Source organism: Sus scrofa, chromosome 13 (assembly GCF_000003025.6).
Source record: "Sus scrofa isolate TJ Tabasco breed Duroc chromosome 13, Sscrofa11.1, whole genome shotgun sequence".
NCBI classification, from domain to species: domain Eukaryota; kingdom Metazoa; phylum Chordata; class Mammalia; order Artiodactyla; family Suidae; genus Sus; species Sus scrofa.
Window position 1 is genome coordinate 201,107,228 of NC_010455.5, and position 26,157 is coordinate 201,133,384.

Sequence of the window (26,157 nt, forward strand, 5' to 3'; positions counted from 1 at the left end):
GCATTTGTGCCAGTGTCATGGCAAGCAGAGGTAGTCTTAAATCCTAGCTCAGAGTATTTCTGTGTAGCAAGCTGAACTCTCCAGATGTAGTTTTCATTGTACCTGTTTTGTAAATGAACATGCTCCATTTGCCTGTGAGATGCGGAAAGCAGAGCCCCAGGCCACAGGCGTCACAAAGGTGCCGATGAGATCTGCAGTTTTCCCACCAGGATGGTTTCAGTGCTCGCCCTTAACTCTCCCGCCAATAGCTGACCCGAGAGGAAGTGAATGAAAACACCGTCTTCTGACTGAGAACAGACAGTGGCATTAATTTTAAAAAAAAAGTGGCATTCATTGAATGCACATGTCACGTTAGGCTGAATTGAACTGTTTCATGTGTTGACTGCTGGCAGTCCTCTTCAGGTAACTGCATTTTCGAAACCGTCAACAAGGGTACGTCATCTGACAGGTCCCAGTAGGAGGGACAGCTGTCTGGTAACCTTGGGTCACTGTCATCATTTCTTTCATTGAAATTGTGGTTGAAAGACACCCTAGACTCTCAGGGTCTGGCTGACTAATCTGGGTGATAATAGTTTCTTAGCTTGCTTGAATTGTTTCTTGATTATAACCAGTCTGTCGATTTGAACAACTTATATCACTTTGGTAAAGCTTTTGGTAGCTTTATTTATGAAAGTTAAACTTACCGAAGGCCGAATGACTGCCGTGAACACATGAATCCTTCAGTTAAATAAGTGTTTAGCATTTATACAGGCACTCTAGTCAGGACCCCAGTTGTTTGCTCAGTTTCTTTCATATTAACCTGGATACCTGATAGAGCAACCAGCACTGTTCTGTGTAGATCTTCTAGATTCTTGAAAATACCATTTATTCTCATAGAGGTAGTATATTTTTTTCTTTTAAAATTTTTTTTAGGAGCTTTATCTCAGTTTAGCCTGGTTAGTTACCTGTTGAATAAATCATGTTTTTGTCATACTGTGGCTAGAAAGAAATTAATGTAAATAAGGTCTTATGTTTATATGTGACACGGTTTTTGTGTTGAGACACTGATAATGCCTGAAAAGGCTGCTTCAGCAGCTGTTGTCTCATCTGCTGTTTCCTTGTGCTGTTATCTGAATTCTGCTGGTGCAAAAGGCATCCTTTTCTGCCCCTCTGCAGGGCTGTCCAGTGAAACAACATCTAAAATTAAACTACCAGAAGCCAGTTTGCTTTTTGTTTCCCCTTAAGACTGGCGTAGGATGGGGTGGGTGGGTTAGAGACTGTATAAATTTAAAACAGTTATAAGCCAGCAAGGATCACACAGCTATCGTCATGAAAATAAACCATTTTAAATTGTATTTGCTTCAAACGTATTTGCCTCTGAAGCATGTTTTTGACCATCTTGTACAAGTAGCCATTATTTTGGTTGCTATGTTAAGTGTTTCTTTAGCATGTAATTTTCATAGTAAAGTTTTAGTTTTCAGTTTTGAAAAGTTTTGTTGCAGTCACTTAAATTTTTTTTTTTTTTTTTTTTTTTTTTTTTTTTTTTAGGGCCGTACCTGAGGCATGTGGGAGTTCCCGGCTAGGGGTCTAATGAGAGCTCTAGCTGCCGGCCTACACCACAGCTTCTCAGGATCCAAGCCGAGTCTGTGACCTACACCACAGCTCAAGGCAACGCCAAATCCTTAACCCACTGAGTGAGGCCAGGGATCGAACTTGCATCCTCATGGATATTAGTCAGGTTCATTAACTGCTGAGCCAAGACGGGAACTCCTGCAGTCACTTAATTGGTTAATCATACTAAAATTCATCAGCTTATATGTTTAATCTATTGCAGCATAATAATCTTCCATTTTGTGTTGGCACTTCTAAATTTTCTCCTGATGGCAGGTTCATACTTATAAATTTGTAAATGCCTATACTCTTCACACTCCATAGTCAGTTGGTTAGGCAGTAGCTACTTAAAGTATGTCCACTATGTGTTGAGCACTGTTTAAGCTCTGGAGATTGGGAAATGAACAGAGCTGGAGGACAGTAGAGTTTATGTTTCAGGAACGTTATTAACCAGGAGGCGGAATTCAGCTACTAATCCACTGGCAGTCCCTAACTAGCTACCAGGCCAAGTTAGAGAGTCACTGATCTTCATCTTCTTGGAGTGATTGGACTTGATCTCTTGAAAGGTTTAATCTCACCTCTGAAATTTCACGGCGACCTTGTGTATCTTTGTTTACCTGTCTTTTGTTTCAGCCCCAACCCCTGCTACCCATTCCTGAAAATTAAGGGCTTAAAGGCTGCTTGACACCATGTTTCCTATTAAAGGGGGAAATTGGTTTTTTACTTAAATAGGTTTATTACTGATTGAACATGTTTATTTTATGGGCCCTATAAGAAAAAGTATTTCTCTTTCCACTTGAAATTTTTATGACTGCTCACAACCCATAAAATACCCAGGTAGTATTATCCGTTTTATTTATTCTTACTATTTAAAAATATTTTATAATTTTAGAATATTAGAGAAAATATAAATTTACCCATGTTATCTGTTACATTGTATAATAATTTATGGAATCTAGCAGCTGTATCCTGAGCTGTATCCTGATTATTTTAACCCTTTTTGTGTTCCAGATGCTATTATTAAAAATAAGTTCTTAGAGTTCCTGTTGTGGCTAAGGGTTAACAAATCTGACTTGTGTCCATGAGGATGTGGGTTCGATTCCTGACCTTACTCAGTGGGTGAAAGGGTTCAAACATGGCTTGGAGCCCAAGTTGCTGTGGCTGTGGTGTAGGCTGGCAGCTGCAGTTCTGAAGAGACCCCTAGCCTGGGAGCTTCCACATGCCGTGGGTGCGGCCCTAAAAAGACAAGAACAAAAAAAAGTTCTTGACTTTTTACTTCAGCTGTAAGAATTTGGTTTGTCTTTTGTAATTGGAAGGGCTAGGGACCATTTACTGTAGGGTTAAGTAAGAATTCCTGTAACTGAATTGAGGATAATCCATCCACCCACCCATCCATCTGACCTTTTTCAGGGGTTGCTTGAGGGCTTACCACATGCATCCTTAAGTTACATTGTTTTCTACTTCTGTTTTACCTCTTTTGTCCTTGGTCTTGTGGTTTGTGTGTGTTTTGCTTTTCTATATGTTGTAAACTCCCAATATATTATGTTTTTTGCTTTAAACAGAAATTTTTAGAAAAATTTAAAATCTTAAATTATCTTTTAAAATCATTGATGAGAGAAATGTCTTTACTATTTTATCTATCTATTTTACATTTCCAGCTGGCCTTTATTCTATTGTGTAGATCACAATTTCTACCTGGAATCATTTTCCTTCTGTGAACTGTGAACAGGTTTTTGTCCAAATTTGCTGTTGACAAATTTTTTCACTTTCATTTGTCTGAAAAAGTGTTTTGCCTTCATAATTTTGAAGGATGTTTTCACTGGATATAGAATTGCAAGTTAAAGTCTTTTTCTTTTGTCATTTTAAAGATATTGCTTGGGAGTTCCCTAGTGGCCTCATGGTTAAGGATCTGACATTGTCACAGGTGGTGGCTTAGGTCACTGCTTGTGGCATGGGTTTGATCCCTGGCCTGAGAACTTATGCACGGCCAAAAAAAAAAAAAAGATACTGCTTTATTTTTTTCTGGCGTGTATGGTTTCTGATGAGAATTCAGTGGTTTTCCTTAGTGTAAATCTGTATTTTACACCCTATGGCTGATTTAAAATTTTTTCTTCATTGTTGGTTTTCAGACATTTGGTTCGTGTCTCAGTGGAATGTGGTGTTTTTATACTGCTTGGGGTTCTTTTAATTTGGGTCTGTGTGTTGATGCTTTCATTGAATTTGGAAAACTTCTATTATTTGTTCATAAATTTTTCTCCCCGAATTTCTTTCTCCTCCAAACAGGTATATTAACTTGATTAGCAAACTAAGTTTTGGATACTTCTTTTAAATTTTTTTCCATTAAATTTTATACTTGTTTTCAGTTTGATTGTTTTATATGCCTTTGTTTTTAAATTCACTGATTTTATTTCTCCCTTCGGCAGTGGCTAATCTGCCCTCGAGGTCCATTCAGTGAATTTTTTCACTTCAATTATTTTTCATTTCTAAAATTTCTTCTTGGTACCTTTTTATAGTTTCCATTTATCTAGTAAAATTTGCTGTTCCTTCTTTTATTTTGTCCATAATTTCCTCTATGTTTTAAATCATTTCTAATAATCTGTTGATTGTGTATGCACGTTAAGAATGCTAGGCTGGGAGTTTCTGTCATGGCTCAGTGGTTAACGAACTCGGTTAGTAACCACGAGCGCTTTTGGGTTCGATCCCTGGCCTCACTTAGTAGGTTAAGGATCTGGTGTTGCCGTGAGTTGTGGTGTAGGTCCCAGACACGGCTGGGATCCCGCGTGGCTGTGGCTGTGGCGTGGGCTGGCAGCAACAACTCTGATTCTGCCCCTATCCTGGGAACCTCCATATGCTGTGGATGCAGCCCTAAAAAAAAAAAAAAAGAATGCTAGGCTGTTAGGAGTGCCCTTGTGGTGCAGCAGGTTAAGGGTCTGGCATTTTCACTGCAGCAGCTTGGGTTGCTGCCATTAGCGTGGGCTTGATCCCTGGCTCTTGAACTTCTACATGCCTCCGCTCCCCCAAAAAAGATTGCTTGGCTATTGAGCATCTGGGCTGTGTTGTCCTCCTTTAAAAAGCGTTGACTTCCTGGCAGGCTGTTGGTTTACTGGGAGATCATCTTGATCCTTTGTGGTTGGTTTCAGTCTCTGTTAGGACCAGAAGGAGACAGCCTTTTTACAGGGCCAGTAGAGCTCTCCTCCTAGTGTGTGTGGATTTTCTGGGGTCTCTTGAAAGTCTGTGGGTTTCCACTCTAAGTGATTGAAATACTATCTCCCAGTCCTGTGTGAGTCTGGTAGTTGTTCAGGCCTTCAGCTCTCTGTCACTTGCTCTTTGCGTGGCCTCTTAACCTTCACCTGATGATCGTGCAGCTTAGTGTTTGGCAGAAGAGTCAAGGGGATCCCTAGGCATAGATTAATGGAGCTCCTTATCTGCAGTGCTCCCCTATTTCTACATTCTGCCCCACAAAGTCCAGCCAACTAACTCAGCAGCCTTGAACTCTCTTCTCTTGTCCTCAGCTCAGCAAGGCCACTGTGTTCTGTTTGGTCTCCCTTCCTGTACACTGTACTCTGGAAATTGTCTCTAGATAGAAAGTCAGGGTGATCGGGGCTCACCAAGTTTTTCCTCAGTAGTCACAGTTCTGTACGGCCTATTATTCGGTGTCTGAAAACATAACATATGCTTTGACCAGTTTTATAGTGGTTTGTAGTGAGCGAGGTGTTTTGATACCAGGTATTCTAAAATGGTCAGAAGTGGAAGTCTAATAACACAAGCTTTAAAGAGAAATGTTTTTATCCCTCTCCGATTGTTTTTCTTCTTCTTTTTTGGCCGTACCCACAGCATGTGGAAATTCCCTGCCCAGGGATTGAATCCGTACCATGGCAGTGACCTGAGCTGCTGCAGTGACAATGCCAGATCCTTAACTGGCTGAGCCGCAAGAGAACTCCCCATTGTTGTTCTTCACACTTTAATGTACGGATGTAATTAATGTTCCAGACTGATAAACCTGAGCATTTATTTAGGTCTTATAGGAACAATTTCATCCTGTTTGCAGACCTGTTTTGGCCAGTAGGTTGGAATGTGAGTCTGTGTGCATATATACACATTTATTCTGTGATGATGTATATTGGCTGCTAACTAGAGGGGTAATAAGAAATCAGTTCATTTGTCCTTAAAATTAAATAGTTTATAGAATCATAACATAGTTTCACCTTAATATATATTTCTTTGACACTGCCTGTGGAGGCAGATACTATGCTATGTGCCTGGGATATAAAAATGAGTAAGAGAAATTGACTGTCAGCAATAGAAGTAGCCTGTGCTATGATTAGACTGTTCTTTTCTTCTGACTCATGAGCCCCTCATTTTAAAAATTCTTTCGTCCTTATCCGCTCAGCTTTCTCCCTCCCTTTCAGAACTGTTTCTTCACGTTCTAAATATTGAAATGATGGATTCGTTTCATTTCTTCATTGAACAAATATCTATTGAATGCAACCACATCCCAGACCCTGTTCTTGGTACTGGTGATATCTTCTTACTCGTGGACTTCCCTTCATTTACCCTCTTGATTGTGTGCCTTGTTTCCAGCCATCAGTCAAACTGCAGCTGGCTGTTCTTTTAGCAGTTCTCTTCTCTTTCATTATGGGGATGTCTTGTTGCTAGGGGTCTTGCAGGTTTCTTCCCACTTAAGCTTAGTTGCCCTTCTCTCATTTCCAAGGGGAATCTGTCTCAGAAACTTGGCCTCATAAAAATTTCTACATTTGAATGCTGTAGTTTTAATTAACTTGAATTATTTTCATTTGTTTTTGTTCTTTAATGTTGTTCTGTCTCTTTAAAATCTAATGTGGTTTAATACTGTCGCAAGGATGTCCCCATCGATACATTAACAACGAAAAGAAATTCAGTTCAGCTACAAGTGGAGCTACACGTGGGTCTTATATCAGAGATAAATGGCTATTATTTTCACTCGGGGTGTCTCCTAGGCTTTTCTGTTTGGCATTTATTTCCTCTATGTTAACCTCTGCCTTTTTGAATCTTGCCATCTCTCAGTCTCTGAGATCTGCTTATGGGATGTTTCTCTCTAGAATCAGCGCTAATATCTGCTAGTGTTAGGGTCTTTAGTTATTATAGTTTCTTGCTAGAACTTAGTAACTTGACTGTAGTGAGAAAGCTGCTTCATTTTTTGGTAAACTTTATTTACCAGCAACATTTTCTGAACTTTGAAAAAGTTAACAAAAATATATTCACGATAAAAATGATCCATAGAGTTTGGAAGGATGTAGAAAATTAAGACAGGATCCTACATTCATACTTTTCTCCAACTTGCCTTTTGTACTATTCGACAGCAACTTAAAATATTATTTTGGACTTAAGCTTTAAGTAATGATTTTGAAGATAATTTTGAATCAAGTGTTACATATTTATCATTAAAATACCCACTGTTGCAGCATGTGTTGTGGTACATTCTTGGGCTAAAATTTTTAATTTAGTTGAATAAAGATTATATGTAATATGGTAGGTACAGGTGAAACCACATGGAATTGCTGTTTGTAGGCCGAAGGAGCGCCTATACCAGCAGTTTCTTATAGGTCAACCCAGGACTTTATTATCATTGTCACCTCTGTTAAAGGAGGAACCGAGTCTTTTTTCTCATTAACATTTGGATTAAAAGGGAATATGGAAACTTGAGAAAGAATAAAAACCATGGTGATTTGCTTAATTATTTTAAAATCAGGTTGACAAATGCCCACATTAATTTGTGTTCTTGGAGCCTTATTGTAGGAGAGGAATGAATGAGTGAACACCTTCAGTGCTTTCCCAGCCTTGTGGGGGGAAACTAAACTGGAATCTGTTTTGGGGTTTCACACACAGCAGTTTGTGCTAAGAAAGGAGACGGTGGGCTTGTGGCAGACTCAGCTGTACATAGACCTAAGTTATGAGGCCTTAGTGCTAGAAGCTTAACTTTCTTTCACCTCACTAAATAACTGGTAATGCTAGTAAGTAGTTATAATACATTTTATAGTCAATAGATGGTCTAGTAAATAGCTTTTTAAAAAAAACCCACAAGTGAAAAACAGTCATTTCTTGTTGAACCACACTTAGGTTACCTGTAGCAAATTTTAAAAGGAACATTAGATTCTTTGTCCCATATCATACCAGCCTTATGAGTGGGAATATGTATTCGTCTTTAAAAAAAAAAACCCACAAACCCCAAAATCTAACTAAGAAGGTAAATCTGTTGGGGGAAAAAAAAATCCTTATGGTGTACTTTGTAATCAGAATATAGCATATTTTCGGATTATCTTCTACATGCATTAGCTGGAAAATAGGTTTCTTTTATTAAGGTGAGCAGTTAATTTTTTAAGATGCTATTCAAAGCAGCATTGGCATCACCTGGTGGCTTGTTAGAAACGTAGACTCTTAAGCTCTGCCCTCGATCTGCTGAATCAGTATCTGCAGTTTTAACAAGATTCAAAGGCAGTTTTGAAGCATGTTCAAGTTTGAGACGCACCGTTATAGATCATGAGTTACGCTGTCACCCTCACACCATGCCATAGTTATTCCTCAGTTCAGTGTGTTGAACTTAATGTATGTAATTGACTGGATCTAGATTCAGAAAATGAAACGTATTTAGGAGGACAGTTATAACTAATAAGTAGCAGCTGTCCATTTCTTTATAGTTCTTTCATAGCTGTTTGGATATCAAAAAATTATCCCCCATCCCTCCAAATGTGTTCTTGAGTCTGGTTCTACTTCCTGCTGAGTGATTAGTTGCTGTCTTGTGATCGTGTGTATATGTACACAAGTCAACAAAAGTGTATAAATTAAAGGAATAATTATATTTGGATGAGTCAAGTGTATATAATTCATATTGTAATGTGTAACTTAAAAATAATAAAATACTAAAGCAAGGGGAGGTATAAAAAGTTTAGCAGAAAACGAGAAAGGAACATAAAACACTTGGAATAAATAGAAAGGTTATTAGTGTTCATACATGACTAAAACTGCATATTGTTTTCGTAAGAAACAGACTTCAATGTAAGGAAAAATTGAAAGTTAAAAGGGTGGATGCAAAAAGTACCATGAAAGGATTAAGGAAAGGCTTGGTTTGGTCATATTAACTAATATCAGACAAGGTGAAAAGCATTGTTGGAAACAAAGAGGGGCAGATTATAATGACAAAAGGTTTTATTCATCAGAAAGGTAAAACAGCTTTGAGGTTAGGTAATCCAGTAACATAAATGGGAGACTTTTAATATACCTCTCTTGCTAACTGATAGAATATCATGAGTGCAGAAATAGAAAATGCATGTAGAAGAGGATATTTAATAAAATTAACAAACCAGGAGTTCCCGTAATGGCGCAGTGGTTAATGAATCCGACTAGGAACCATGAGGTTTCGGGTTCGGTCCCTGCCCTTGCTCGGTGGGTTAACGATCCGGCGTTGCCGTGAGCTGTGGTGTAGGTTGCAGACGCGGCTCGGATCCCGCGTTGCTGTGGCTCTGGCGTGGGCCGGTGGCTACAGCTCCGATTCGACCCCTAGCCTGGGAACCTCCATATGCCGCGGGAGCGGCCCAAGAAATAGCAACAACAACAACAAAAAGAAAAAAGACCAAAAAAAAAAAAAAAAATTAACAAACCATTGATTAGACTGATGACAAAGAAGAAAGAGAAGGCCTTCTTAACCTATCTTTGGTGAAGGGGCTATCACTGCAGTTATATCTACATTGATTGAAAAGCTTAGAGGATGTTAACGAAGAAGTTCCAATTTAAAATTTAGACAAAGTTAACATACTATTAGAAGAATACAGACCCACCAGAAAATTTATAATCTGAATGATCATGTTAATTGTAAAACGTACCTACAAAGAAAACTCCACAAAGGTGGTTTCGTCACTGAATCTACTACAAAAGGATCATCATGACCAAGTCGTGTTCTAGGAGTACACAGTTGGTGTAACATTCATAAACCAGTCAGTGTATTTCACCACAGTAACCAAGTTATCAGGAAACTCATGTCGTTTCAATGGATGCAGAAAAAGCGTTTAGTATAATTTAGCATCTATTCGTGAGGAAACTAGAAGGGAACTTCATCAACCTGATGGTAGTTAGTAATTAAATACGTACAGCAACCATAATACTGGAGAAATGTTGAAAGCTTTCTTTCTGAGATTGGATATAAGACAGTGTACCTATATCTTCTATCACCACTGTACCAAAGGTCCCAGCAAGTAGAATAAGGCAAAGGGAAGCACAGAGGTTGGGAAGGAAAACAAAACAAAACTGTGCAAGTCCCCAGTTGTGCTAGTAGCTACTTATTAAACACTGCAGGTAAATCCATCATTACAGAACATTCTATTGGACAGCGCTGTTCAAGACTGCAGTTTCAACCCAAACCCTGGCATGAGTTTGTTTTGGTGAATTTGACGAGGTAATTCCAAAACATAGATGGACACACAAAGGGCTAAGAAAAGCTAAAACATTCTTGAAAAACAGAATTCTCTACTAGATATTAAAAATTTGAAACTATTGTAATTTAGGCAGTATCTGATTCTTACATGAAGATCTAGGTAATTCTGTATCTAGCAGAACAAAATAAAGAATCCAAGCACGTGTGGGTATGTAATTTATGATAAAGATGATGTTACAGGGAAAGTTCCCTTTTAATAATTGGTTCTAGGTTACTCAGCTGTCTTATTTTGGTGGCGGGGGGGTGGAATGAAACTTGATTTTTATTGCAGACATACATGGAAATCAGATCCGAGAGCATTTCTTATCTCTAGATATGAATGGCAAAACCCAGCATCTAGAAGATAACATAGAATTTCTTTATGACTTTGGTATAAAGGAAGATTTCTTAAACGGACACCAAAAGTAGTAATTTTTTTTTTCCTGCATTTTAGGGCTGCATCCTCAGCATATGAAAGTTCCTAGGCTCTGGGCCGAATCAGAGCTGCAGCTATCAGCCTATGCCACAACCACAGCAACGCGCAGATTCCGAGCTATGTCTGCAGCCTACACCCAGCTCCTGGCAATGCCAGATACTTATCCTCCAGCGAGGCCAGGGATCACACCCACATCCTCATGGATAATAGGTTCATTACTGCTGAGCCACGGCAGGAACTCTCAAAAAGTAGTAATTTTAAACCAAAAGTTGATAATGTTGAGATTGTGTTCATCAAAAAACCCCCCAGGAGTTCCCGTCGTGGCGCAGTGGTTAACGAATCCGACTAGGAACCATGAGGTTGCGGGTTCGATCCCTGCCCTTGCTCAGTGGGTTAACAATCCCGGCGTTGCCATGAGCTGTGGTGTAGGTCGCAGACGCGGCTCGGATCCCGCGTTGCTGTGGCTCTGGCATAGGCTGGCAGCTACAGCTCCGATTGGACCCCTAGCCTGGGAAACTCCATATGCCGTGGGAGCGGCCCAAGAAATAGCAAAAAGACAAAAAAAAAAACAAAAAACAAAAACCCAAAACATTAGGAGAGTGATAGTGTAAGTTGTCTATAACCCAAAACAGCTTATATCCAAAATATGTTAAAAAATAGGATTTCATGAAATTTTAGAAATTTGTAAGAAAAGATTCTTTGATAGAGAAATGGAAAAGCAATCTGAATGGGCATATAAGTGGATATCCAGGTGGCCAATAAATAAATGAAAAGATGCTCATAGTCACCAGGAAAACACACACTAAAATCACAGCCGAGTACCACTGCATACCTCCTGTAGTGACTGAAGTCTAAGTGTTAGTAAAGGAATGGGGCACAGGGAATTTTCATAAACAACTAAGGAAAAACTAGATCGATTAAATAAAAACTGGGAAAAACCTCAGGGCAGCATCTCTGTATGTCCCATAGGTCGCCTAATAGGAATCTTCCTGGTGGCTGGATTCATAATAGCTCTGAACTGGAAATAATCCAATGTCAGTCAAAACTAGAGTAGATAAACTAATGACTGAACAAACCACAGTGTATAAGCCTAACATGATGTGAACAGATTCCTTTATACAAAGTTAAAAGTAATCTGATTTTTGAGGTCAGTACACTAGTAACTTTGGGACAAGGGGGAGTTGTGTGGGGTTTCTGGAATGGTGGCAATTTTTATTTTTCTTCTTCCACAGGTTCATTTGATGATAATTGCTCTAGCTATATACTAATGATTTCTGTACTTTTTTCTATATAACCTATAAGTTTAAACGTAGTATATATATATAAAATGATGACATTGACTAAAGAAACAGAAGCTAATTTTTTAAAAAGTGCTTGTGAAGCACCAGGTTCTGTTTTGCGTGTCTCTTTGTGGTGTCTTATTTAAACTTTATAACATACTTAAGGAAATAAGATTAGTATAATACTTCTGCTGTAGGTGGGGGAACTAGGACCCAGAGTGGTTACGTTATTTGCCATTCTGGGCCTTAGTGGTTTTACTCTTTATTTCTAAGAGTTATTTGTATGTCAAGGACCTCATTTCTTTTCATATATATTTATATTTTTTCCCAACTTTCTTGTTTTTAACAGGCAGATTTAAAGATGAACACCCTGCTCTATTTACCATTTAGGTTTCCACTTTTTTGCTGTTGCAAGCAATACTCAGGATAAATATTCTTCCCTAACTATCTTTGTGCCCATCATCTATTATTTCCTTTCCTTAGGACAAGTTTTTTTTTTTTTTTTTTTTTTTTAACTGAACAGAATTGCTCCACATAATTGGAGTAATTGGATGTATTTTTAAATTATGGGTAATGAGGTGTTTAGAGAAGTTATCCCATCTGTCGTCCAAGGATCCCTGTCCTTTTACTTATTCAGTAGATGTTTATTAATCATATGCTCTGGGTCAGTTAAGGGCCTCCTGCTGTAATGAAGACAGAAGCTAAGGTCTAAAAGCAGTGCTAAGGCAAGTGGTGTTTCAGTGGGGTAAAGATGAGATTGCACTTTAGAGAGGTCACTCGAGCCATCGTATTGAAGAAATACAGAGTTGCAGACGGGCAAGGTAAAGAGAGCAAGCTATTAGGAATCTCTCTGAGTCATCTAAATCGGGCATGGGGTCATGGAGATGAGAAGAGGTTGTATTGGAGTGTCCCGAAGGAGGTAGACTCGGCAAGGTTGGGCTGCTTTTTGCATGAGGTGGTCTTTGGAGGAGACCACCTTTCAGTGTGACTCCTATAGCTTTGATTCTGGTTGTCTGGGTGGAAGACAGTGGAGTTCGCTGTGGTAATATATGGAAGTGGAACTTCTGTGTGGGGAGAATTGAGCTTTGTTCTTTTTAGTTTGCAGAGTCTGTGCAAGATTCAGGTAGAGACTGAGTGCTCCACACGAGGTGTGCTGGCGCCATCATCCTTTATGTTATGGTACAGGAATTGCAGTTGATGTTGTCTCTTAATTGCCAGAACTCTTCTAAGCACCTTACAGGTATTAAAGCACAGCTGTTTGAGGTAGATTGTTATCATTATCAGGAAACCAAGTGTGCAAGGTCACACAGCTGGTTAGTCTGGGGCTGAAATTTCAAATTGCAACAGCCTAGCTAAGAATCCCTGCTCTTCACTTTTGAGCCATTGCAGCTGTATGTTTCAAAACAAGTTGACTTTAGGAGTTCCCATCATGGCTCAGTGGTTAACGAATCTGACTAGGAACCATGAGGTTGCGGGTTCGGTCCCTGCCCTTGCTCAGCGGGTTATGGATCTGGCGTTGCCGTGAGCTGTGGTGTAGGTCGCAGACGCAGCTCGGATCCTGCGTTGCTGTGGCTCTGGTGTAGGTTGGTGGCTACAGCTCCGATTCGACCCCTAGCCTGGGAACCTCCATATGCCACGGAAGCGGCCCAAGAAATGGCAAAAAGACAATAAAATAAAATAAAAACAAAACAAGTTGACTTTAGAAAATGTACCCTGGTTTTGAACAGTGTAGTGTGTCGTGTGGTGAGAGTTCACTGGTTTACTCAGGAAGACAAGCCCAAGTATTCTGGGCTGCTGTTGGTTGACTAGGGTGTTTTTATGCTTTGCGTTTTGGTTCTAGTCTGTGATAGCAAATTTAGTTGAATATAAGAAGAAAAGTCCTTGGATGGAATATGGGCATTATTGCTTATTTTTCACTGAAATAAAGCAGTCTGATTATTATTTTAAAAGAAGAAGAAGAAAAGTATTTTTTTCTTATACAAGTTAACTACCAAATACTTCTAGGGACCAAAATGTTAATTTTCCATTTCTACTGTGAAAGTTACGACTCTGGTCCCAACCTACCTGTGGGGTAATTATTGATTGTTCATTTTTGTGGCAAGCTTGCCTGGTCTAGGTTCTCTTAGGACTGTCAGAAGAGTGCAGAGGAATACAGCAGTCTGCGAATTTGTTTCCATGTGTTGTGCACTCAGCCTTTAATTACTGTGTCCACAGTGAGCCCCGCTAGGGCGCCATTTTCCCCCGGACTTGGGGGATATTAGGGCTGTTGATCACCATACACATGGCACGGGCAAAGCGGAATCTTAGCAGTGTTCCTTGGCATTGATTTCCAAAGAGCTGATCCATTGGACAGGTCCTTTGCAGGAATTCAGAGATTACTTTTGCAACTTATGGTTCTCAATTGATGGAAATCTCACATGTGAAAATGAGTATTAAAGGTTATTTCCATTGCTTTACAAAAAAGATTTGCTTGCAGTGTTTTCTTAAAACAGGTTTATAGATACTCATTACAATTGGTATTGTATTTTATACCATTTAATGTCCAACAGTTGTGTTGAGTGTCATATCCTCATTGGTAGTTTTAAAGGTGTTTAATATTGTTGAACATCCTAAAGTCCTTGTTTAAAGATCTATCAAATAGGTCAGAAGATACAGACATTAGGATATGAATGCGTCTTTTAAACCTCACTTACTATCTTCTTATAGGAGGAGAGACTTCAGCATGCAAACCTTCATCTGTTCGGCTTGCACCGTCATTTTCATTCCATGCTGCTGGCCTTCAGATGGCTGGACAGATGCCCCATTCACATCAGTACAGTGACCGTCGCCAGCCAAACATAAGTGACCAACAGGTTTCTGCCTTATCTTATTCTGACCAGATTCAGCAACCTCTAACTAACCAGGTGAGTTCATGACGTATCAGAAATGATTTGTTAGAATGGTAATTTATTCCTTAGAATGGTGTAATAGTAAATGGGCAAAATGCCTTAATGCTTTTCAGTTTTACATGTCACATGGGATTCCCTATTGACAAAATATGGTGTTAAGTTTCCATTAAAAAGTGTGTTGTTGTTTTTTTCTTTTTTCTACGTATTTCACTCTATAGTTAAAAACACTTACAACAGCATTCTCTCATTTTGCAATGGGGGGGAAGATTTTTGCTTTTTTAATAGCCCCATTCATGTCATATATACATTCCCAGGCAGGGATGGAATCCAAGCCACAGCTGTGGCAGTGCTGGATCCTTAACCTGCTGCACCACAGCAGGAACTCCCAAAAAGTTATTTTGAAAGAATATTAATTAAAAAAAGGAAACAAAGCTTATTTTTATGGAAAGACGGTTAGATGGAAAAGCATAAGTTACAGCAAAACAATTCCAATTCCGTTGTAGCAGACACATAGAGCTGATTTTACGCTGTTGGCAACTTTGGTATGCATTTATAAAAATTAGTATGAAACTCCTTAAAATTAAAAAGAGGAGTTTTTGCTGTAGCACAGTGAGTTAAGAATCTTACTGCAGCAGTTTGGGTTGCTGTGGAGGCATGGGTTTGGTTACTGGTCCAGTGCAGTGGGATACAGAATCTGGCTTTGCTGCTCAGATTCAGTCCCCCGCCTAGGAACTTCCATATACCTCAGGTGCAGCCATTTGAAAAAAAAAAAAAAAAAAATTGAAAAAATGTTAATGTAAATTAACCATGCCGATCATTCTTACATTCAAACTATAGATTTCAGCAGTTTTCCATAAGATGGGTAGTACAAAATGAATAAATGCTGAAACCTCTCAGTACACATACATACGTGTGCACGTGTGCGTGCGTGTGTGTGTGTGTGTGTGTGTTTACTAGCTTTAACTGCATCCATTCTGTTGATTTCTGGTGCGGGGAGAATTTTTTTTACTAGCTGTAGTTGTGGTAAAGTTTCTGTGCCCATTGAGGCCATGTGATGAGTGCTGAAAATGGCAATTTTTCCCATGTACTTAGGAATTTGGCTTGTCATTGTTCATTTAGGTCTTTTAATATGAACCAAAACTTGGAAAATATCAAGGTATTTCTATATTGGTTTATTTAAAGGAAATGTTTTTTCTCTAATTCAATAATACGTGGTTTTAGTGAGCTGTTGGCTGCAGTTAAGTAGCATTATTTGCGTACACCCTTGTATGTATTTTCGTAAGACTGTCAATAGTTGAGCGGAGTTTACATTGATAAAGTGTATATAGCACATGAATAACATTCACAGTTAAATAGTAAGATAAATTATGGTGGGTCTTAAGAATTTGTTTTATGCAGTAAATTGAGAAGTTGTATGTTTGAGAATTGAGCAGTTGGTCAGAATTGGAAAGCATTTAATCATGTACTGGAAGAAAGCTCTGGATGTCCAAACAGTAGTGATAGCACATGACTCGTTTGCATTGTATTTTTAAGAGAAAAAGATTTGGGTTCATTTTCCCGCTTGTTCAAAAGCAGCCTGTCAGGCAGGATGCCTGTTTTCAGTCTCTTTTACAACCGAAGGGACTGAGCTCCTGTTAGTGACTCTCCAAGACTGTAAGCTGCAGTCTCGGGGGGCCTGGCCCAGGCAGGCTTCTTTCTGCTTTCTTTCTGCTCATCAGTTCTAACACCTGGTGTCTATACGGAGGGCGAGGGAAAAAATCCAGAACTTTAAGGTCCTTGTTATGGTTATATGATTGTAGGAGGTAATTTAGTTAGCAAGGTACCTATTTTTAGGTACAACTAACATCTTATTTGTGGATTATTTATTTTCAAATAAGAGATAAATTACTTAGTGTTTCCATTTTAAGCTGTAAAATATTTTTAAAGTCTCACATAATGTAAAAGGACTTTAAGAAGTAATATTCAGCCGGATATTTCTAACAGACTCCAAAGATTTCTGAACCTAATAAGCTAGTCAGATTAAAAGCTGTCTTAAAACTGCTGTCTAAAGCACTAAAACTGTGAGCTGACACAGAGGGGTCTGCTAGTCATAAGACATGGACTCCAGGTCTTGACTCATGATCTTGGTGTGTGGCTTGAGTCGGGTCACAGAGCCTCTTCTGTCAGTTCTGGAATGTATGATTATGCTTAGACTAGAACTCCCAAGTATACTGTCTAGCTCTAAACTCCTGGAATTTTATTATTTGATTTCCATTGCTGCTTCTTAATCACCCTATCAGTGTCTTTAAATAAGTCTTATGTACAAGTAAATTGAAATGAGCTAACTTTAACATTTTATTTCTTGTAGTTAATCTTTCTCGTATGAGTGTTACATGTAAATTTAAAACAGTTTTCAAAAGATAAAATGTATTTGGAGTAAGTGTAGGAAAGTATGATCGGATGTTTGAAATGCTTTTCTAGTTTTCCCAGTACCTTTCACGGTTCTTAAAGCATGTGCTCTGTCCAGCTTCACGCATAGCTCTCAGGAGAGCAAGAAAGGGAGGTGTCAGGGTCCTCATGCACTGAGATGAGTGGTGATGTGAGGTAAACATAAAATGGGTAGGGTCGGTGTTATTAAACTAGAAAACAGTCTTTTAATAAAGTCCTAGCACATGGTGAATCTTTTCAAGAAAAGATAAAAGATTGTTTTTAGCTCCTGCAACTTACAGAGGTTCCCAGGCTAGGGGTCAGATCCGAGCTACAGCTGCCAACCTACACCACAGCCACAGCAACGCTAGATCTAAGCCGAGTCTGTAACCTACACCCCAGCTTTCGAGGCCAGGGGTTGACTCCACATCCTCATGGATACTAGTTGGATTCAAAATTGGTTGAGCCACAGGGGGAACTGTCTCCTGCCTGTTGTTGGGTTTTGTTTGTTTGTTTGTTTGGTTTTTTGCTTTAAGATCTGTGTCTTTCCCCAGAAAGTTCCCTTAATTAGGAGCATTTGGGGGTGTGTGGTTTTTCTTGGCTCCCAGAACCAGTAGGAGGATAGCTCAACAAGTTCCCTTTTGCAAGTGAGGACACTGGGGACTGGGGGGTGTCGTGGAGGGGAACTGGCTCCCTGCCACAGCATGGTGAGCTCCTGGGTCCTATGTACACTGGGTTTTTCACCCAGCTGTGAAAGGGAAGAAGGGACCTCGCCACCTTACATTCTTCTGACTTTGTGAGAAGTTGAAAGTGGACAAAGCATCAAATGCATAGGACTGGTCTGAGTCCTGGTATAGATTTATGACTGAGTGTGTATTTGGCAAAGTTGTTTTCTAATTCTGGATTTGAGCTTATGGCGCCACAACAGTGAAAAATGGACAGTTTGGTTTACCTAATACAAAATGACAAAGTTAGTGGAGAAAATGTTATTTAGTTTATGGAAATTGATTTGTTCTTTTCTATATATTCTGAGCATCTACTCTGTACAAGGTGCTGTTTGAAACACTGAAATACAGTCTGACCTAAAGACCAGTTTTTTGTGGGTGGAATGCATCTGGCTTATATATACAGATGCCCCTGGAATAGTAATTTCTGCTGCCAGAAGTATATAAAAAAGTAAGGTATTTAGAATTAGCTAATCAATTTGGCCTTGTAGGCAGTCTGGCCAGTTGTAGAAGAGACTAGCAGTATATAGTGACAGGTCAGGCTCAGTAGCACACATTTGTGTATTGAGTGTAAAAAACATTGTTAGTCAAGATTGTGTTCATGTTCAATTTCATGTATGTACTACTATACATTTTAAATTGATTTTTTTTTAATTGTGTGATTTTGGTGTTTTAAGTGAGCATAATGAATTATTCCTGAAAAGATGTAGTCACTGGTTCTTTTTTCCAGTGTTTGAAATACCAGTGGAATTGTAAGTGGATAAGTTAAAAACTTAAACATATTCGCAGTTTCAAACGTAATTAATTTTAGTAAATGCATTCATTTATTTTATTGGTATTTTTTGTCTTATTTTCATTATCAATCATATTGGTATTTATTATGCATCACTCAATTATTGTGCCCAACAAATAGCCTAAAAATGATTTGACCAAGAGGAGAGAATGGGCGCCTAAAATTAACAAGGGAGCTTCTGGCCCAGTGCCGTGGTTCAGAGCATGGGTATTTAGGCATGAGACTACCTCAGCTGTCAAATCATCTGTTTTATTTACTGGCTCTAGGACCTCGGTCAAGTAACTTTACATCAGACACTCAGGTTTCTGATTTGAAAAATGGTGACAGGAACATTCCTTATTCTCATGAGATTGTGGGGAAGATTACATGAAGGAGTAAAGTAATGCATACTCAAAAAAAGTAGTGTTTGGCAAATATTTGCTGCTACAATTAGTATTTTATTATTAACTACTGAAGTAATTCACCTGCGTCTAACAAAGTTAGACCATCTATCAACTCTCGTTACAGTGGTAAAGTATTTCACTGGTTCAGCCGTCCCTGAAACCTCACTGTGAGGCTGTGCTCCAGTAGTCCAAGAAGGTCTTGCCAACCACATGACCTACTTGAAACTACTGTCATGGCCTTAAAAAATAAAGAAAGAAATACATTAAGGTAAACCCTTTCATTACATTGAATGCTTACAGCGTTCATTCACGTAACATTTTATAATTGACATCCTTGTTACCACTGTCATTTATTCGTTAAATTAAGTCTCCAAGGACTGCTATAAAAGCAAAATATTCTGCGAACCCCTCCTTTTGTATTTAGAAAAATAAAGCAATTCTCTATTTTAAAAAGTATTCAGATTGTCTTATGAAGTCTTACTGTATTTTCAGACAAGTAAGTTATAATTAATCACTGAAGGTTTTTTCCCCTTAAACCTTATTTGGAAACCTTATTTGGAACCTTAAGGAGAGGGTCATGGGAAAAGATAACAATTATTAACTTAATATAGTAATTTAGTGAATTTTCCATCTTGATAATTTTTTAAGAGTTTGAGTACAGATGCAGAGGAAATGAACATTGTATTGGTTTAAGAGAAAATACACCTAGATAGTTGCTGTGCTCACTCTTTCATACCCCAGGGATGGTGGTTCTTTTCTGTTCTCTCTGTTATCACCTTATAACCCTAATCTCTTCCTTTAGTTAGTGTGGGTTAGCTTGGTTAATTTCCAGACATTGCTGTGAATCCTTAGTATGGTGTGTTTACTGTCTCTCTGCCCTTAAATTGACCAGAGAATCCTTTGAAAGGGGCTGTATCAGGGGCTTCTGACTCAGTGGATTTTGCTGGTATAAGTGTCTGTAAAGGCTAGACAGGAACTCAAGGAAGGCTAGTGGTAGTGACTAATGGGACCTTAATGTAATTAACTGGTTTCGAGGATCTGTTGGTTGCACGTCGCCCCGCTGGGACCCCTTGCTGAGGCTTGGCACATGGTAGAAGAGTGGGGTGAGAACAGCAGTCCGGGATCATTGGTGTGCTAGTTGCAGCAATCCTGGGTGTGTTTGCATCTGGAGGACATCGTGTTTCTGCCCCACACCTCTAGCACAAAGCTCCAAGTTGAATGCCCACTGCGTAATTGGATAGGAGAGAGACGTGGTTTGGCATTGGGGTGGAAGTATAGTTGAAATGAGTTTTTTAAAAGAAGGTTTCATTAGCTTTAAGGTGTCAGAGGACCTTATGGATGCTTCTTTGTGGTCAGCTCCTAGTGTAACCCTAACTAAGGATATTGATATTATGGATTCCTTTGTTTTTTCAACAAATATTTATTAAACACCTACTATATGCCAGGCAGTTTTGTAGGCAAAGGGAATATAACTGAACAGAAGAATCCCTACCCATTGGAATTTTCCTTGTAGTAGAAGGAGGAGAAAAAAATGGAAACCAGTAAATGAGTAAATGTACACTAGTATGTCAGGTGGTCAGTGCTGTGGAGAGTAACTCAACGGGTGGGGGCGCAGGGAATGTGGAGAGGGTAAGGTTGGATTTTGGGGGCGGGGTGTTTTATTCAGTCACACTGAGGAAGTGCGTGCAGATGTCAGCCTTGCTGACAGGCAAATGCTTGCTTGTCGGAGGGCAGGGTCTGGGGTGTTGGGAGCTGCGTTCCTGCAGCACCAAGCTCCATCTCTGCCCCATGGCCTGCTCGCTTCATGGTGCCCGCTGGGGTCTGTCTTAAGAAGCTGAAAGGTAGGTTAGTCTTTGTCTGCCTGTTGCGAACCTGGTCAGGCTTTAGGAATTAATTCAGAAGAAACTTTCCCTTCAGCGGAATGTATGGTGGAGACGCCCTTATGGACATCATGCATGTCTCCTGGACGAGGGGTGTGTCTGTAATCCTCTTGTTTAATTTGGGGAGTGGAGGCAAGCCTTGAATAGCTGGATATATTCTCTTGATTTTACTTATTTGTTCCAGTGATTGTTTTCATTGAATTCTGATTGAAAAAGATAACTGAGAGAGAATATATAATCTAATGTAGATGTCTCTCTTTTTTTTTAAATACATATACACAGGTTACAGAAGAGGGAATTCATACCAGTTCAGCATAGTTAAAGTGCTAGTCTTTTCTGTCTATTTAAGGTGATGCCTGATATTGTCATGTTACAGAGGCGGATGCCCCAAACCTTCCGTGATCCAGCTACTGCTCCCCTGAGAAAACTTTCTGTTGACTTGATCAAAACATATAAGCATATTAATGAGGTAAGACTGTTGCTGTGTTACAATAGCATTTATCTTGCAATGGGGGAGGAACGTTATTTTGTGACACATTTAAACATAACTAAATTTTTTTACTCTCAGTGATTGTCGTATTGATTATTAAGAAGATTGGTAAGTTAATGATTATAGATAATTATGTAAAAGAAAGATATTAACAAGGACGGCAAAAAATTTAGGTAATTGTGGATAACTCTTTCAAAGTTGTATTTAATATATACCAAGTTATCATTTCTATAACAACTCTTCTCTAAAGCAGGAGAGGGAGGGAGTAATGACACTTTAAGTCTGAATATGTTAAGAGTTTTGCATAATTTTTTTTTTTTCTTCTTAGCGTTTTTTTCCTATGGATGTCAGGAAGCTCTGAGATGTATTTAATACACAGTAAAGACTTTGGCCTATTTTGCCTGATCTGTTTATATTCATGTGGTTTTAAATTTTCTTTTAAAATGAATGTGTATTCATTTATCTGTTTCTTTTCATTGTATAATACCCGAAAACCTTTTCTGTGGAAGTAAATAGGATAAAAAGCATAGCTAGCAGTTTGAATTACTCATCTGCCAACTTGACCCTTTGCCTCCAAAAACTACTGTTGTGGTGTCTTAGGCCTTTGGTGTGATTGTTATTTGCTTCTAACCTCCCCTTTAGCGCTGTAAGGAATTACCAAATGGGCTTTTCTGGAGAAGAGTGGACATGCCCATGCTTCTTTTTTCTTGCAAGGGACCCCATAGCCTTTTGCATTATAAGGCTTATCTTCTACCAGCTTTAGAGCCAATTAACTAAAAAGATGTTCTTGTGTGTGTGTAAATCCACGGCACTTTAGTGCTGTTGAATGCCAGCATTACGTTGTCGTGGCGGTACGGCAAGGTAAAACTGGAACGGACTCAGGATCATTTCTAAGTCGGATTTTGTACACAGTTCTTGTGCGATAAAAGACGTGCCGCACTAGCTTCTGGTTATCTGAAAATATCTGAGAAATCGTTAAACCTTAACAGTAGCTTTGTTGAAGCTTGTTTTTTAACTGTTTTGCCCCCTTGTGGACTAGAGTGTTTCTGATGTGCTAAGCAGGAAAATTTCCTCAATGTTAGTACCAGTTACTTGACCTGTTGTCTGGTCTACCTATTATTTTTTTTTTACTAATCTTAGAAACCATTTTATAAGAAAAACAGATATAAGGAAAATAACAGTCTCAACAACAAGGTTTATGGCTTTCAGTGTGGATATGGGGCATGGCTATTTTTCGTTAATATGTTACCATAGGCTTAAAAACTGGGCATGTTTTTTTTATAACATCAGTTATATATATTTAAATTTTCATTTAAAAAATCTTTTCCCTTGGAGTCAGGTATAAAATTGGGGTTGACCAGAAGGGGGTGTGAGGCAACCTGAATGTAATGAGATGCAAATATTCTTTATTTTGCTTGGCACTTGTTGATAATATCAGGGTATATATTTTTTTTCAAAATCTCCTATATGATATACTCCATTAAGATCTATATCATCTCACTATATATAAATTATATCTTAGTTTAAAAAAATAAAAATGTCAATCAAGTCCTATTACTCTTCTTGAATGGGAGTCTTTGGCCCAATCACTTAACGTCTCCTGTCTATAAAATGTATAGACAATATAATTCTAAAGTGAATTTTACTGTAGATATTTTCCATTGGTTATAGATCAGTGTTACTCTGTAATTCTAATAGCAACTATAGAAAATTCTTTATTTTTGTTGTGTGTGTGTGTTATAAAGAACAAAAATCCATCCATTTCCTGCTAAAGGCAGATTTCTGTATACTCTGGATATACGGAGCACTGTGTCCTGCCCCCGCCCAATGGTGATTTAATTACACAGTTGACATTATATATTCTCATTTCAGGTTTACTATGCAAAAAAGAAACGAAGACATCAACAGGGCCAGGGGGACGATTCTAGTCACAAGAAGGAGAGGAAGGTTTACAATGATGGTTATGACGATGATAACTATGATTACATTGTAAAAAACGGAGAAAAGTGGATGGATCGTTACGAAATTGACTCCTTGATAGGCAAAGGTTCCTTTGGACAGGTAATTTAATGGAAAATGCCGACTTTCATAAATTAGAACTTTTTAGTGAATCATGTTGTATCATTTTCTCAGTAGTACAGTTCTAATATTTGCGAATAGATCTAGACAATGGAGATGTATTTGGATTATCATGTTTTCTAAAGGTAATAAAACTACATCAGTAGTAAAAAACTACATTAGATTTTTTTTTTCCCCCTTTGGTCTTTTGTCTTTTTAGGGCTGCACCCACGGCATATGGAGGTTCCCAGGCTAGGGGTCTAATCGAAGCTGTAGCTGCCGGCCTACACCACAGCCACAGCAGTGTGGGATCTGAGCCGTGCCTGCGACCTACACCACAGCTCACGGCAATGCCGGATCCTTAACCCACTGATCGAGGCCAGGGGTTGAACCTGAAACCTCATGGTTCCTAGTTGGATTCATTAACCACTGAGCCACAATGGGAACTCCAGAAACTCCATTAGATTTTTTTAAAAAGAAGATTTACTTTCTAAGCTACCAAGGTACTTATTTTACTAATACTAGTGGTTGAATTTAACCACTAGTAGATGGTGTTGCCTCTTCCATGTTGGCTTTGTCGCCTGTGGATGATTCTTCATTTTGTGGGCTGGAGATAATTACCTTTCTGTCTGACACTCGTCCTCAAAGGGAACAAAGTTTCTTATTTTCAGTGGGTACAGCAGGTGCCTACTCACTTCTTTGCAGTCTTGGGATGCCAGGGGCTGTGCTTGGAGTCCATACTCAGCTCCTCTTCCAGCTCAGTCAGGTCTCTAAGTGGGCAGATGGTCTCCAGGATCCCCTCTTCAGCCCTCAGGGCATCAGTCACACTTGTTGTGTTTGGCCTACTTCTGAAGGGCAGGGCCATTCAGGCAGCTTCTGCCAGGAAGAGTGAAGTGGACCTGGTTTTTTCCCTTCATTCCTGGCCTCTTCTCTCACCCACAGCTGTCTTCTCATCCCTGCCCCGACACACAGCGCAAGACCTTCACTGTGTTAGTCTCTCTTTTTTCTTTTTTTCCTTGTCTTCTAGGGCCACACTCACGGCATATGGAGGTTCCCAGGCTTGGGGTCTAATTCGAGCTGTAGCCGCTGGCCTACACCACAGCCACAGCAACTCGGGATCCGAGCCACATCTGTGACCTACACCACAGCTCACGGCAATGCCGCATCCTTAACCCATTGAGCGAGGCCAGGGATCAAACCCCGCACCTTCGTGGTTCCTAGTCAGATTCGTTAACCACTGCGCCACGATGGGAACTCCTCGCTGTGTTAGTCTCTTACATCAGCTGTGCCCAGGCTAAGAGCTGTCAGACCTTTCTCCAGACACTTTTTTGTTTTGTTTCAGGGCCACACCTGAGGCATATGGACATTCCCACGCTAGGGATCAAAGGATTAAACCAGAGCTGCAGCTGAGACCTACAGCCACAGCCACAGCCATGCCCGATCTCCACGGCTTGCAGCAATGCCAGATCTTTAACCCCCTGAGGGAGGCCAGGGATCAAGCCGGCATCCTCATGGATACTAATTGGATTCTTAACCTGCTGAGTCACAACAGGAACTTCCCTCCTTGAACTTTTAAAGAGCTTTTCTCTGGCTTTGGATCCCCCAGCTGCTCCCACTTGTTAAATATTCCTGTCTCATCGGAGCTGTTTATTGTTTGAGGTGTGATGTACTATTAATCCTAGTCTCCTTTGCCTTGCAACTTTTGTGCAGTGAGTCGGTAATTAACTTGTAACCCAAATACTTCTTTTGACTTTTTGACAGTTTCTTGGTTCTTTTTGCTTTTGCTTTTTTTTTTTAAACTACAGAACTGTGCTCTTACTCATCTGTTCTTACCCTGAGAGAAAGCAAAATATGCTTTTTTTCAACCTGTGAGGAAAAATTCATGTGTCAGTCTAATCATGCTTAGGATGTTAGAACTCTAGGCCATTAGCAGCCACAGGTCTAGACCAGACAAATCGAGTGAATAAATCTGTAAGAAAGATGCACAAGGTTGTGAGAAAACTTCTGTCACCCCAGTGTGGCTCTGTTAGGCCCTAGTCACGTGTGCGATAGTCTGCCCCTTCCCATGATTTCAGGAATTTGAGGGATTTTACATAATTCAGGGCCTTTACCCTTGATTTGTAACCTCTTTTTCTTCTAAGCGAGGGCTTTTTCAGTGTTTTGGGAGTCCCTCTCGATGAAAGTATTACCTTTTGTCAGAAGCAGCTTGTGCTTCTCTTTCAGAGCTTCTTGAGGAAAAGGCATTTTTCAGGCCTACAGTAAGGCTGTGAACAGACGCCCTAGGTAGAGTGATTGCTGTCTTCCTCAAAATGACACCAGCATTTAGGCAGTTGATTTTAGTTAGCAGGACGGTTTTCTGACTCCTTTGACGTCCACCATGAAACTCATGGCCATACAGCTTAAACTTCACATACTCAGTCTTTGAACTCACTGTGGTCTTCCCCCTCCTCCCCTTTGCTTTAATTTTCTCATACTCTGACTCCTAAGAGCAAGTGAACGTAGTAATAAACCTGTGAAAATCGAGGCCTGTTTGACGTCACAGTCTCTTTACCAGATCAGACTGATGGGTGCCTTTCTCCTAGGCTCAGGTGTGTTTGGGGTCAGGACCTAGACCTGTCACTTCCAGATAAAGTGTTCCTTATTTCCTTGGTCAGACATTGTTAAAATTCTCTGCTGATTCTTGTCACAGTAATGGCACCTTCATTGCTTTAGCCGGTAGTTATCAATCCTGATTGCTCATTGAAGTATTCCGGGAGCTTTGGCCGTGGTGGGGGTGGAAGTGGGG

The 26,157-nt window shown here is 39.6% G+C and overlaps 1 protein-coding gene across 11 annotated transcripts in view; it reads left to right on the plus strand.

The window, feature by feature from the left end:
• DYRK1A (dual specificity tyrosine phosphorylation regulated kinase 1A) overlaps positions 1–26,157 on the plus strand; it is a 151,441-nt gene that overhangs the window by 98,722 nt on the left and 26,562 nt on the right. For 9 of the 11 annotated variants that reach the window (XM_005670334.3, XM_003132770.5, XM_005670336.2 and 6 more), the window contains 3 exons: positions 14,456–14,652; positions 21,174–21,293; positions 23,187–23,375. In XM_005670334.3, the coding sequence (XP_005670391.1) occupies positions 14,456–14,652; positions 21,174–21,293; positions 23,187–23,375 (506 nt within the window). The remainder of the gene's footprint in view (positions 1–14,455; positions 14,653–21,173; positions 21,294–23,186; positions 23,376–26,157) is intronic. The other 2 variants (XM_005670335.2, XM_021070972.1) reach the window with 1 other exon arrangement.